The sequence below is a fragment of the Macrotis lagotis genome, chromosome X (genome assembly GCF_037893015.1).
Source record: "Macrotis lagotis isolate mMagLag1 chromosome X, bilby.v1.9.chrom.fasta, whole genome shotgun sequence".
Lineage (NCBI taxonomy): Eukaryota > Metazoa > Chordata > Mammalia > Peramelemorphia > Peramelidae > Macrotis > Macrotis lagotis.
In genome coordinates this window covers 84,151,282-84,166,417 of record NC_133666.1, presented here as the reverse complement: position 1 = coordinate 84,166,417, position 15,136 = coordinate 84,151,282, and the positions used below count along the sequence as shown (strand labels likewise).

Genomic DNA, 15,136 nt, shown 5'->3' with positions numbered 1-15,136 from the left:
GAACATACTCTTATTGGATCTAATTTGAGCCCAAGGATGCTATGTCTCAAGGAAAAGAGTTGTCTCTGAAAACCAAACCAGCCAGATACAAATAAAATTGCTTCACATAATTGAACCCTAGAATTCCCTCTATCTCCCTGCCCCCTTCATTCTTTTCAGTGCTTAAAATATGCAGATTTTGCCATTCACTTGTATGTCTTCATAGGAGAGCATGATGGGATGGGCCTTGGATTTGTTTTCCCTTAGCTCTAGTCTATTGTTGACAACTTTCTTTTAGGAAAGGAATTCTGATTTCTTGATTTGTATTTTTGAATTTGCCAAGAATCTGTAAAGCTTCCACTGTGAGCCAAAGCTGGGGCTTGTTTTTTAACCAGAAAAACAAAAACCAGTCCTAGTCCTAAAGGAACTTAAATTCCATAAGTATCATTCACTCTCAGCCTAGCTTCCTGAGCTAGGGTCTTTCAGAGGTACCTACTGCAGTCCCTCCTTCTCAAAGCAGTCCCATGTTCCATCACCTCGAGGAGTACATTGTTAACAAAGAAATCAAATGAACTTTCCCAAGAAATGACACAAGTCCCAAGTGTGACCCTCTGACTCTCTTTGCAGAAGCTGTGATTATGGATCCAGGCACAACTCCACCTGTAAGAAGAGAAGATGCGTGACCCAAGGATGTGCTCAACAGGAATTACCATGACCACTCTCTATAAAATGTTTTTATTTATTTTTTGAAAGGTTATCTTGATTTTATTGATATTTGTTGCTTTTCTATCACATTTATTTCTGAATGTCTTCCCACTTTCCCTACACAAGAAGTCATTCCTTGTAACAAAGATTTTTAAAAAGGGCGAAAAAGCAGTTCAGTAAAATTCATCAGTATTTCAACTATGTTTGACAATACGTGTGATATTCTCCATCCATAGTCCTCCACTTCTTCAACTGAGGGAGGCATGTGGTTTCTGGACAAAGTTTGATTTTACAATTATTCAGGACTCAGTTTACAATTTTAATCTTTTCCATATATATTACTCACTTATAGCCAATTCAGAGACTTAGGCTGTAGTCCATTTATCTCTTTCTCCTTCTCTTGATTCTTTCAGTCCCCCTTAAATTTTTCAACTTTGGGGGCCTTTTTACCCTTGAGGTTTTTGCAAGGCCAGCAATCAGTTCTCTATCCTTTGTGTTTTTGTTTGTTGTTTAATTTTATCAAGAATACCCCAAATATCTTTTGTTGTTGTTGGGTCCATCTTTTTTATTGATGATGCAATATATTATTCCATTCTGCTGTGATTTCTTATAAATGTGGAGTAATTTTTGTTATTTTAATTGTCATTCCTTCAGATTTGCAGTTCTCTCTCTCTCTCTCTCTCTCTCTCTCTCTCTCTCTCTCTCTCTCTCTCCATGTGTCTGTGTTTCTCTCATTAAGCAAAGAAAATTCCAATATTGCCTTTTTCCAATTCTACACCTTGACTTTATCACCTCTCTGTCAGGAGATCGGGTAGTATGCTTCATCATATATGAATCCTTTGGAATCTTGGTTAGTCATTGTATTTATTGTGTATTTCATAGCAGCTCACAAGATGTATTTGTTATTGAAATGGTGAAATTTATTCACTGTATGTGAATTCTGAAGCACTCCACTCTCGAAAACCTGTGGGTGTTCTTTGTTGTCTCTATTCAAAAGTTATAGATAGCTTTCATTGGTCCTTTCCTCCAAAATGGTGGTTAAATTTTTGTGGGGAGGGTTTGATTTGTTATGTTTAAGTTATCTCAGCAAATTCATCCTCAGGGTCAGTTGCTTTAACTTGCATAAAATTCATGTGTTTTCATAATGTCATTGACTTTGGTTTATCTTCCACTGAAATTTCTTCTATTTGATTATTTTTTGTATTATAAACACTTATTTATTTCACTCAGAACCTCTGCTACTCTGGAGAAGTTCTCAGTTATATATTCCTTTTTCCTACACTGCTGTTTGTGTTTTAATTCTGTTTGCTATCTCTACCTTCTGACCTAATTTCAATCATAATTTTTTTCTTATACACATTTTGTTACTCTATTGAATTACTTTGTATTTTCTTGCTGTGGTTTAATGATTTCTATAGGATTATCTTTTTCCATTGGGTAATTTTGGTTGTTTCATAGTAATAATGAAAATGACAATAGTTCATAGCATTCTGGACTCTGAGGTTTTACTCATTTTTCCATCTGTCATGTTTTTTCTGCTTATGTATCAGTTTTATTTGGGCTTTTTCTCTTGAATGTTTTGCCTTTCAAACCCATTTTTGTATTTCCAATTACTTCTTTTTGATTTCTCTCACTCTTTGGCACCTCCCCCTTCTATTGCAGCATAGGCTCCCAATAAAGTTGATTGGCCTAGCTCCATTTCAGAAAGAAAGAGTCAGAGAGAAACAAGGCAAGAGAGAGAGACAAGACAGATACAGAGAGAGGAGAGAAAGGTAGAGGGGGAGGGGAAATAGAGGGGCAAGGAGCCCTCAATGCATTTCTAGTCCTCTTTCTCCTATATGGAAGTTCTGTCTCACCTTCACATTTGTATTGGGCTCTTAACTCCCCATTCAACCCTTTCCTTTCCTTCAGGTGGTTGGGCAGAATCAGTGCTTTCTGCTCCTTGTTAACTAAGAGAGTTAAGCCTTCTTCTGCAGGGCAGGCCCTGGGCAGTGAGTCTGAATCACAAGGCTGAGAGGTTGCTTAAACCTACTGTATCCAGTACACTGGTGGGCAGTGGGGTGTAGGGTGAGGTTGCTTAATGGGAGCATTAAGTATTTCATTTCTCTGATGTGAGATCCAAAAAATGAGGTTGTTTTTTTTTTATCCTATGTAATATTTCTGCCTTATGAATTTTGCTTATTTACTTTATAAATGACACACGATTTCTTTTCATGAGGTTTTTGAGTTATAGAAACTACTATAACATCCTGCACATCACATTGAAATATTTTAAATATGCAAATATGAATTCCTTCCCATTTGCTTTCTCTTGGTCCAGTGTATTTATGAAGCATGGAGGCTATTCCCTGTTATGTTTTCTCAGTTCCTTCTTTATTTTACTTGGGCTGTGGACTGCCCTGACAAGTCACTAGGTAATGATCAACCAGTGCAAAGTTCAGGGGAAAGTGGATTCAAGCTTAGGGAATACAACAGCTCCTGGTTGGATGGATGTAGTTTTCTCCTGATTGTGAGGAGCTCAAAAAGTTTCTCTTAGTCTTGGCAAATCAGTGTCCATCTGGACTTGACTCCCATTGCAGAAACTGAGCCTACTTAATGAAAGGATACTTCTAGAATACTGAGGGAAAGTCCAAACTCTTCTAGGTCCTTTGAGTCTCCATTGTGCCTGAGAAAAACTTGAGGAGAGACTTCTTCCAAATGGTTCCTTCTCAGAGGGTTTGGGTCCAATTTTTGGACTTCTACTCCTTCTTAACCCATAATAATTTCTAGATGAGGCCTACAGGAATGACCAGGTTTCCTTGTACAATACCATTCCAGTTCAGTGGCCTTTTAGCACTTGGTCTAAGACATGAATGAGAGACACATGTTCTCATTACGATCACCAAGGCTAAAATAGGGTAGAATGGTTTTGACTCCATCCACACACACACTCACAGTGTGTGGCAGTGAGGCCAAATTCAGATAATATCTGGCATTTCTATAAACTAACGTTTGCAAAGTGCTTTACAAATATAATCTCATTTATTTTTCCCTGCACCCTTGTGAGCTAGGTGCTGTTATCCCCATTTTACAGATGAGGAAACAGAGCAATTTAGTGACTTGCTGGAGGTGACACTAGTAAGACTGGATTAAAAGTCCTGTCTTCCTGATTCAGAATCCAACACTTTCCATTTTGCCACACCAGCTTATGTGGATGTAAATATGAATTGTCTTGAGGTTTCATATAGTTCTGGGTTTCTGAGAGTTTTTAAAAAAGCTGTGCCCACCATCTGCTACAGTTAATTGTTCTGGATCTCTTTCTAAAGCCAGGAATTTTTCTCTTTTCCATTTCTAAAAATAATTGCTAGCATTTATATAGTTCTTTGAGGTTTGGAAAGCAATTTACAAATATGATCTCATTTGATCCTTATACCCACCCTGGGAGGTAGGTGCTGGTAAGAGAAAGCTGAGAAAATTGAGGCACGGAGTCTTAAGGAACTTGCCCAAGATACACAGCTAATAAGAATCTAAGGGCAGATTTGAACTCAGGTCTTTCTGATTCCAAGTTCAGCATTCTGCACACTGAAGTGGTACTACTTAGCTCAGATTTAAATGACCTACCAAGTACATGAGAGTACACATTTAATATTTAGGATTTTACAGAATTGGAGAAGGGAAAATAAATGAAAAATATATTGCAGAATCAAATTACTTTCACAGTTCATTTAAAAACCTCAGATGTATTTCTGTCATTCCTCAGATATTCTGTGGAATTATGCACACCCAACATGCAATGCCCCAATTCATTTCTCAAGGTATGGGCTTTTAAAATTGCCATTCTACAAATAGGATTTCATCCCTTCCTCCCATTTAAAAAAAAATAATAGTTCACATTTCTTGATTGATGTCATTTGGTTATTTTTCAGTCATATCCTGCTCTTTGTAACCCCATTGGTGCTTTCTTAATGAAGATACTGGAGTGGTTTGCCAATACTTTCTCCAGTTCTTTTGACAGATGGGAAACAGACAAACAGAATTATTTGACTTACCGAGGGTCACACAAGTTAGTAATTATCTGAGGCCAGATTGGAACTCAAGAAGACTCCAAGACCTCACATTGATTATAAAACTTCATAAATACTTTCCTGCATTTATACAGGTTTAAGGTTTACAGAGTGTTTTCCCCACAATGCCTCTATGTTGGTATTTCCAGAATCACAAATTTTTACAAGGTCCCAGAATTTTAGAGAGGGAAGGTACCTCAAAGGTCATCTAGTTCAACCATTCCCCAAAAGAAATCCCTCCTCCCCGCCCCCAACAAAATAGTCACCTATCCTCAGGTTGAAGAGTAATGAAGGTGGGAGGGGGAGTGGGCAGTATCCCTGAGGTGGCCTATTCTACTTTGTTATAACTCCTTGTTGAGACATTTCTTCAGATCTCAAACTTAGAGTCGCTTATTGCTGCTGCTTTTGCTCTCTAGGGTCAAATAGAATAATTCTAATCCCTCTACTACAAAATTCTTGAAGACAGAAACCATACATAATTCCCATTCCCATTCCCCAAGTCAAAACTTCCCCATATCCTTCAATTACTTCCTCATTAAAGACTCTTCATCATGTTTGCCCCTCCTCTGGACTCTCCACTTTATTATTGTCAACCTAAACTGTGTTGCCCAGAACCGAGCACTCTGGGCTGCAAAGGGACTAAACAGTTCTTTAATTCTGGGAATGCAAAATTGGGGGAAGGGAGCTGTCTTCTTATACTGTTGACCCCCTACTGAGCTTGCAATCCACTAAAACTCCCAAGATCTTTTTTAGGCACATTCCTGTCTAACCATGATTTCCCCCATCTTGTACCCCCTTCACTCAAATCCAGTTTACTCGCTTGTTATGTCATCACTTATGAAGATGATTTTTAGAACCCCACTGGAACATTTTTTCATTGATCCCTACAGAATTTTATCTGATTAAAATCAGACCAATACTCTGCCTTGACAAAGTCCTTGAATCTTGACTTCATCATCTAGTTTGATAGCTATCCTGGTTGGTGTCTTCTGAAAATGCATCTCTGCACTCAAAGACTTTAGAACTGAATGGGACCTCAGAAACTATGCACTCAAAGACTTTAGAACTGAATGGGACCTCAGAGACTACCTCATTTAGCTCGTTCATTTTAGAAGCATTTGATTTTCTGAAATGAAACTATTCATAAAACAAAAGCAACACTTATGAAACCTAAATCCTATATATAGTTCAGCAAAACATTTTAAAAAGTATAATGGTTGTGCCTTTCTATCATTTACCAATTGCTTTTTCAAATCTCAACATGGGCATCAACTTTGAACAAGTAGCACCAGTGTTGATCACTCCTTTCCATAATTGAAGTCAATGTTTGCAGTCTCTATTTCTGTCAATTGAACATCTTCCCAGATTTCTTTTATTTTTCACATTTATAATTATGGTGCAGTCAAAGTCCTTTTGTGGTATTTTTATGTGTCATTGCACTATTTATATAGCGATTCCCCAGTTGGTGAATAACATAGGCTGTTCCCAATTTTGTTTTTCAAATAGTGCTCTTGTGAATATTTTTGCTCAGATGGATCTTTTTCCCCCCTTTCCTTTCAGGTGTGAACCTGAATGTGAGATTACTGAGGCAAAGGGTATGACATTTATATTATGAATGTGATTTCCTTAGCCTGCATTTTCGTCCTGAACTCTTGTTACCCCATTCACATTGATAGTTATAATTGGTGACTGTATTTCCCTCCATCGTAGTCCAGTATACTTTTCCTTCTTGACAGAGAAAAGGGTTGTCAAGCAGAAATCCTTTTGCAGCAATGCCCTGCGCTTGCTGCAGATCAACTTCCCCTCCTCTCCCCTTCTTGTCTTCCCTTCAACTAGACCCCAATCACAGATTCTTACCTTACTTTACTTTTTTAAACCCATCTTTACAACCCTAGTTCCAGCCTAGGGTTTGTTTTGTTTACAACTAATCCCTCCTTGAATCCCTCTTCTCTGTTTTTTCCTGTTTCCCTGTTGATGTAAATGAGTTGCTATACTAACCTCTGTATGTGTGTGTGTGTGTTCTATTAACCTCTGACCAATTCAAATAAAAGTGAAGTTCAAGTAACCCCTTACTCGATTCTATAGATTTCTAGTTGTATCACCTACTACTGTGAGATAAGCTTCTCCCTTCCTTGCCTTTTCCTCTGGTGTATTGTAATCCTTTCCACATTGAGACTTTCCCCAAAGTGGGAAACCAAGAAATGAATGACAGATGCACATGGTTCCAGTTTCTGTACTCTACACCCTGTACCAGATCAGAATCACTTGTCATCTTCTTCCCCCAGTGGAATACACAGTACATAGCCACAACCAATTTACCATTGCATATGCCAATCAGTGTGAAGGAAAGATTCATTACTTCTCAATGCTAACAAATTTTACTTATCAAGAGCATGCAAATAGTAGTTTATACAACTAATAGACAATACAGATATTCACTCTTAAAAATCACCCACCTAATTTCCTAGTGACTACCAGTGTTTCTCCTTCCAGGACATAAGGTTCCCAGCCAGTCTCCCTCAGAGTTGGTTGGCTAGCAAGTCGATAAATTTCCATCAATCAATCAGCACTGTCATCAAGCAAAATTATTGGTGGGGGATAAGGAGGTCTCAAGTCCCAAGTGACCCAAAAGCAGTCTAGGGCCTTCAATGGTTTCTTATAGTTCAAACTTGAGCCTTAACTGTTTGTACACAAATTCTGATTGGTGACTGGTGACCTAAATGGTTTACCAAATAATTTCATTGATATCTGATGACATAAATCAATAATGGTGAGAATATTTACCAAATTTTTCCATTGGTGGGCTCTCCTATTTAGGAGTAATATATATATATATATATATATGTATATGTATATGTATATGTATATATTTATCTGTTGCTTATGAGCACAGACATGCTGTTTACCAGCCTATACTACAGTATCTTAGTATTTAAAAAGAAGTTAAGTAAAACAAAAGAACACTTCATCACAAAATGGTGACCTAATAAATAATGGAGTCAGTTATGTCAAGGCACCAAATATGCTCTCATTATATTCTACCTTCTACCTTCTGGGTATCCTTGAAGTATCTAGGAAAGTCTATAAATAATATTTTAAATTTTATAAATTATTGAATAATATAAATTATAAATATTCAAATTATATATAGAACATATAAATTATAAATATTTAAATTTAAATAAATGTTTTAAATGTTTAAAATTAAAATTTAATAAAATTTTAAATCATTAATACAAACTAAATAACAATTCCAAACTTGAAATATTTACATTGCTAAAGATTAGAACATATGGTACACACAAGCATCAATGACCTCTTCTCCTCTTCCCATGAATACTGTTGCCCTGTGATTGTTTTTGTCTAGTGATTAATATCATATGCTTCTTGATTCAAATCCACCTATCCTACCCCCTACCTCCCTGTTGATCTCCAACCTTGCATCTCCAACTGCCTTTCAGTTAACTGGCTGTGAGTAAACTCGACATACCCAAAACATTATCTTTGCCCAAGACCTTTCCTATTACTGTCAAAAGCAACACTATCCTCCTAATCCTTCAGACTTAAAAACCATGGTGCCATCCTGAATTCCTCACTATGTCTCACCCCCACACACGTTCCATATCCAGTTTGTTGCCAAACTCTGTCCCCTTCTCAAGATGGCAGAGTATAAGCAAGAAATTTTTCCTTAGCTCCTACACAGCCTCCTCCACAAGGGGAGAAAGTTGGATGAGATAGATTTCTATACCCAAATGAATGTGTGTATATATGTATATAGGTACTTTCATCATACTGTTTTGACTGTGTGGTTCAGAATGTGAGATTTTGTTTTTTTTTTAAAATCTCACTATTGTATGATATTAATGAAATTAGAATAAATGATGAAGTCATACCAACAAACTACTTTCTGTTTTTTTTAATTTACCTAGAAGTGGCCAATTTTGACCCATGAAGAATATATGCAAAAAATAAATCCTTCTCATTTATGAGATTTTCCATTATAAGGTCTCTTTGAGAGCTCATGATTTGCGTTATCACAAATGCAGGTTTTTTGGCATATTCCAAGAGCTGACATTTTGTGTTCTAAAGGTTTTCTTCATGCTGATGTTCTTTCCTACCTCTCTCATTCCCTTCTCCATGACAATCACAGAGCCTGCCATTTTGTGCCCTACTGCTTCTGACAATTTCCATTCTCAGCCTCTGAATATCTCCCATTCTCTCTGTTCCAACCCCTCCTAATACTGACTTTGCAGCTTTTGCAGGGTTATCCAGTTCAGAATTCTGGATTTACCATTTCCTTCAAATTCAGACATTGTAAGTTTTAAGGTATTTCCCTTATGTCATCTGGCTTCCCTTTCCCCTCCAAATTGGAACATTCACAGGGTAACTTACCTCTTAGCTAGTAAATGCTGTATTCTAATCTCTTGGCTGCCTCCAACTTCCCCCCTTGAATGGCACCTGGATGAAGGCCCTTCCAAGAAATGGATTTTTTCGTTCTAAAGCCACATATTATCTGTAATATCTTTTCATTTTCATTTATTGGACTAGTGTTGCAATGTACATATGCTTGCTGATGTACAGATTTTGAAATATAAGTTGCGTCTCATATAAGGTTTTGGTCATTAAAGCCTTGTGTCCCAACTGCAACTCCAATACTTTTCATTCATTACCAATAATAGTTAACATCAATAGCAGTCTTTGTCAAAGAGGGAACTACATGAAGTTGGATTTATTTCAGCATGCAAGTTTTGTGGGGTAGGATAGCCAAAAATTACCCAATATGTTTTCAAAATTGATCATGATTACAACATTGCTGTGACTATGTACAATGATCTCCTGGTTCATCTCACTTCACTTTGCATCAATTCAAATAGGTCTTTCCATGAAAAGATAAATCATCACCACCTCAGGATTAACAGAATGGATAATACCATGAACTGGTTTTATTTTAGTATATATTCTCATTGGATCAAAATATTAACCAGTTTGAATTAAATTTAAAAAGAAACAAAAATAACAAAAGAAACAAAAATAAAATAAATTTTTCCTACCCAGTTAACTATTTTTTCCATTTTAATTTATGTTTGCCCAGTAGTTACACTTCCAAAAAGAAATCTCATGTCCTTAACCACACCATTAAAATGGTAGAATGAAAGTCTATTTAATGACTAGTCAAAAAATGACAGCAAATCAAAAAACTGCAAAAGGAAACAAATGTAATTCATTTCAGTTCCTTCTTTGGTAAAGACTGCTATTGCTATAAATATTAATGATAATCAGTAGTCTTTTTGGCAAGTAAATAATCAATACAGAAGATTCCAAAGGGTCACAATTTATATTTCAAATCATTGTATTGGTGAGACATGTGGATTGTAATAATATCCAAATATCTAAATAAATTAAAGTTTGGGAAAAATACCATGCCACTGAGCTTTGGGACTCAGATTATACATTATAATGAACAGAAAGAATACATGCTTCCCCCTACACTTACTTAACCAATGGAGATAATTCTTTATTTTTAAGGTTTTGCAAGGCAAATGGGGTTAAGTGGCTTGCCCAAGGCCACACAGCTAGGTAATTATTAAGTGTCTGAGGCTGGACTTGAACTCAGGCACTTCTGACTCCAGGGCCGGTGCTCTATCCACTGCGCCACCTAGCCGCCCCAGGAGATAATTCTTAACTACCTTGTTAACATAAATGAGTACAGATGGATTGTAAAGGCATCACAAAGTATCAATAAAGGTCCCACATCCTAAATATTATTAATTTATTTACTAACACCAACACAAGTTCAAAGATTTCAATTTAGTATTAGTATCTCAAAATTGAAAATGACCTCATAGGTCATTTAGTCTGGCCTCACCAAGAATCCCCTCTAATTGCAAAAATCCTAAATAGCATACTGGGTATTTATCATAAAGATTATACTTTGTGGCCAAATGGGATTTATATCAAGAATGAAGGACTACTTCAATATTAGTAAAACTCTCAGCATAATGGATTATGTCAAAAAATGCAACAAAATCATATGATTATATCAATAGATGCAGAAAAAGCTTTTGACAAAACACACTGCTCTTTCCTATGAAAAACATGGGGGGGGGGTACAGCTAGGTGGCACAGTGGATAGAGCACCGGCCCTGGAGTCAGGAGTGCCTGAGTTCAAAGGCAGCCTCAGACACTTAATAATTAACTAGCTGTGTGGCTTTGGGCAAGCCACTTAACCCCATTGCCTTGCAAAAACCTAAAAAAAAATATTTGAGGGCAGCTAGATGGCACAGTAAATAGAGCACCTGCCCTGGAGTCAGGAGGACCTGAGTTCAAATTTGACCTCAGACACTTGCTAATTATATAGCTGTGTGACCTTCTCTTCCTCCTTCTACCTTCTAGCAATCAATGAAACCTGGTTCTCCCCAATAACACAACCTCATGACCAATCTGTACTTGAAGTCCCAAGTAAAATCCCATTTGTCACAGGAAGTTTTGCCTAATCCCCCTTAATTCTAGTGGCTTTCTTCCGCTAATCATTTATCTTGTGTATAATTTGCTCTCTGTTTTATGTTGTTTCCTGCATAAGAGTATGTATCTCTATGTATAATCATATATGTGCTCATATGATATATTCATATGTGAACATGGAGTATATAGCCAGACTATGAGAATAGAAAATAAAGCATAGACTATAGGGCTATGAATATATGGAAAAATATACACTTATGAATTGTAGAGAAATTTATGAGATAAAATAGGAGAGTATTTATATATGTACATATGAAGACACATGAATACTGGTACATATGAATATAGAGAGGATACACAGCTTTTTATTAATATAGAGAAAAGATATGAGTATTCATGGATACAAATTGACAAAGTCAATCAAGTTTCATTAAGTGGACTGAGGGATAAATGAACAGATGGTCGTGGTCCTACTTCCTCTCACCCTGCCCAGCCCCTGAAAGGCAGAATAACATTTTCAACAGATCAACTGACATGGGGCCACTTGAGGCAATTGGTTTGGGGGTGGTGGGGGTCATGGGGGTGGCAGTTAAATGAGTCTAGGAGGGACCCAGGGGGTAGGGGGCAGAAAGTAATAGTAACGGAAGCAATGGGCTACCCAACTGGATTTGGACTGAGCATACATGAATATATTATAGTAGGCTATAGGAATAATTGTATAAAAGAATATATAGATAATATGAGTATTTATATGTGAATATTTTCTAAATTCCTATGGATATATTGTCATATATTCAAAAATATATATTTATTATCACTATTCAAATCTATAAGAACATATATGTGAATATATAAAATATATGTGAATGAAATATATAAATTCTATTATAGAATTCTATTAAAAAGAGAATATATGTATATAGGTCTTGAGAAACAACAATATAGAGAAAGAATATATGAGAAGCCATATGAATTGAAAGGGAAAAATTATGAACACACATAGATAAGAATATACAAAGGTTTTGATTAGGAAGATAGAGGGTCTGGACTGACAGAAGCAGATGAGGACCATATAACATTTTTCCTAGTTCCCTAGAGTCCTTTCTCACTCAGTGACCTGCTGGACAACTCTTCCCTGCCAGGCTAGCTAGCTTACATCTTAGGATCTACCTCCTCTCATAGCCAAGTTTCATGGACTTAGGAAAGGATGCACAGGTAGCAAGAGGAATCAGTCAATCCCATACCTACCCTGAATGAGATTTTCATTTGTGAAATTAGGAGAGTAACCCCACTTTCCCCTCCCCCACTTCACTTGGAAATCTTTCCTGAGACTTCTAGGTGTTAGCCCAAAGTACCTGTTTCCTACCTTCACAGAACATCCAGTCTAATGAATAAAGACCTGTGCCTTGGACATGCCAAATGTGGTATAGGGAAAGCCTTGACTGCAGGAGGGAAGCCTTGGACAGGCAGGGTTCAAGAAATTCTTGGTGGAAGTGAACTGAATGGTGTTGGCTGTAAGTGATTGGAAGGAAGGTGCAGATTATCCACAGAACAGAGGGGGAAAATTTCAACTGTTGGAAAGGAATATGCTTGGGCTGCAGAAGGGGGCTCTGGGAATCAGGGTGGAAAAGAAAGCCCTTTCTCATGTGCCCTTTCTTTCCTACCTTGGCAGGTCTATTGGGTTTTGCCATGTGGGAGAATGTTTCTTCCCCAACCTAGGAAGATCAGCCTCAAAAACATCACAAACATCATCTCCCTGCTGCAAACTATCTGAAGAAGAGGAATAGGAGGCCAAAAGTCACATCAAATTGCCATTAAAAATGATGCTGCAAATATCGGAGAGCATCTTCACTGAAAGTGCTATAGTTCCTCTATCCATAGGGTCTGCTGTTGAAAGCTAAAGCCACTGGTATATTCGAGAAGAAATTGACTTTAGTATAAATGATAAAAGAAAAACAGAAGGCTATGTGGTCTATAATAAAAACTCCTCTCACCTTCTTTTCCAGTCTATTACTTTGATTGAAAAGGGGATAAAAAATGAGGAAAGTAAAAAGACACAAATCCACTATAAAATCATTTCATAGAGAATATTTAATGATATCATTCATTTCTCAGAATGAGGGGACCAAAGGAAACTTCCTTCATCTTGCTTTAGCTATCTTTGACTGACTTTCTAATGGGAGAGATCTAGAACATAAACACTGGTAAAATATCGAAAAGGAGGGTGGGAAACTGGGACATAACTCATCTCTAGGAGTTCTCATATAGTCTCCAAAAGGGGAAGAAACATTAGCTTACTCATAGAGAGAATATATGAGGACCCATATATTAATTTAAAGAAGGAATATATGAGTACTCAAGTATAGGAATATAGAAAATAAACTCTGATAAGAGAATAATTGACTCATAACTGTATGAATACATGTATGAATATATTTATGGAATGTGTAAAGACATATAGATGAATATATTCTCCAAATCATAAATATGAGGTGTAATATTTTTATATTTATGTATTGATTCAATATTCATCAAAGAGTTCATGTATCTGATTGTATAAAAATATACATGGAATGTCTATGAATTCTTTGTATATATGATTGTAGAGAGAATGAATGCGTACATATGTTCTCCAAACAGAGAATATAAAATTCATAAATAAGAATATAAAGAGAAAATACATGTTCAGTGGGATAAAAATATTTAAACTCAGTTTTATTGGTGTGGCAGAAATAGATTAATATTTGGGCAGATAGGGTAGCTGGGCATCAATCGTGGAAAGGACAACAGTCAAATAAGTCTGATGGCAGTTTGGGTCAGTTGGAGCAACTATGGGGGAAAGGGGAAATGAGCCTGGGGGGCGGTATAGGGGAAGGGAGGTGACTCGAGAAAGCAATGAATGGGAAGTCTGTTGGGCATCTGTGAAGAGAGGGGCCTCTTTAGGAGGACTCCTGCCTCCCCAAGGTGGGTTCTGGCATCATGACTCATGGGCACCATCACTCATGGGCACTCAGCGGGGATCCATCTTGCTTAGACTCATCTCCACTTGGCTGAAGGGTTTAGGTGGATCCTGAGGCCCTGGGAGGGGGTATCTGAGAGAGGAGAGATGCCAAGTGCCTCCACAAAGCCCACTCCAGGCTCAGGTACTTGACCATAGGAAGGCAAGAGGCCAGGAACCCTCAGTCCGCTAACTCTGCCCCATCCCTGAAGGCAGAGAACCTAGCCCCAGGCAGAGCTAAGAGTTCCAACTTCAGACCAGAATGGAAAGTTCCCTTCCAACTGCCCCTCCCTAGGTTCTAAGAATGGATAGAGAGGGTGGGGGTACCTCTACTTCAGGAGGCAGGTCTAGAAATTTCCATGGGCTTTATTCGGGGCTTTAGAGTTTGGCCACCTGCTGAGCACCCTGGGAAGGGGACAGCCCCCAGGGAAAGCATCATTTTAACATTAGTTTCTGCTCTGGAGCCAATAGTTGGATGGAGGAGGGGATGTCCATTCTTGTAGGATGGAGGGTAAAAATATACTTCAGAGCTCATGTGGTCCAACCTCCTTATTTGGAAAAGAGGTACAAAGGAGGGCAGGTACATGGCCAAGATTATGAAGTCTCTCTCCAGAAACGGGGGGCGGGGTAGTTGCCAAAAGACCTAGGGCTTCTGAAATGTTCACCTAGGACTGTTGCAGGTAAGTGGATGGCTAACAGAGCTCCATCTCTATCCACAGGTTTGGGTCAGTCTGGGAGACACACAATGAGCTGCATGAATCTGAGGGAAATTTCCTGAATTGCTTAAGTTTGTCAAATAAGCAGTATGACTCTCCCTGCCCCCCACACACACTCCCACCCCTGCTCTACTTGATATTTAGATTATTAATAAGGTGTGGCCATGGGCCCTTTAAGAAAGTGTCACTGGGGCAGCTAGGTGGAACATTGAATAGAACACCGGCCCTGGAGT

General features: G+C 37.8%; 1 protein-coding gene across 5 annotated transcripts in view; it reads left to right on the top strand.

Annotated features, from left to right (window-relative positions):
- MTMR8 (myotubularin related protein 8) overlaps positions 1-13,126 on the top strand; it is a 46,653-nt gene extending 33,527 nt beyond the window's left edge. For 4 of the 5 annotated variants that reach the window (XM_074207382.1, XM_074207377.1, XM_074207378.1 and 1 more), the window contains one exon: positions 607-721. In XM_074207382.1, coding sequence (XP_074063483.1) covers positions 607-615 — 9 coding nt within the window. In that variant the 3' untranslated portion in view covers positions 616-721. Of the gene's footprint in view, positions 1-606; positions 722-12,861 lie in introns of those variants that run through there. The other variant, XM_074207379.1, reaches the window with a different exon arrangement.
- Positions 13,127-15,136: the final 2,010 nt, after the last annotated feature.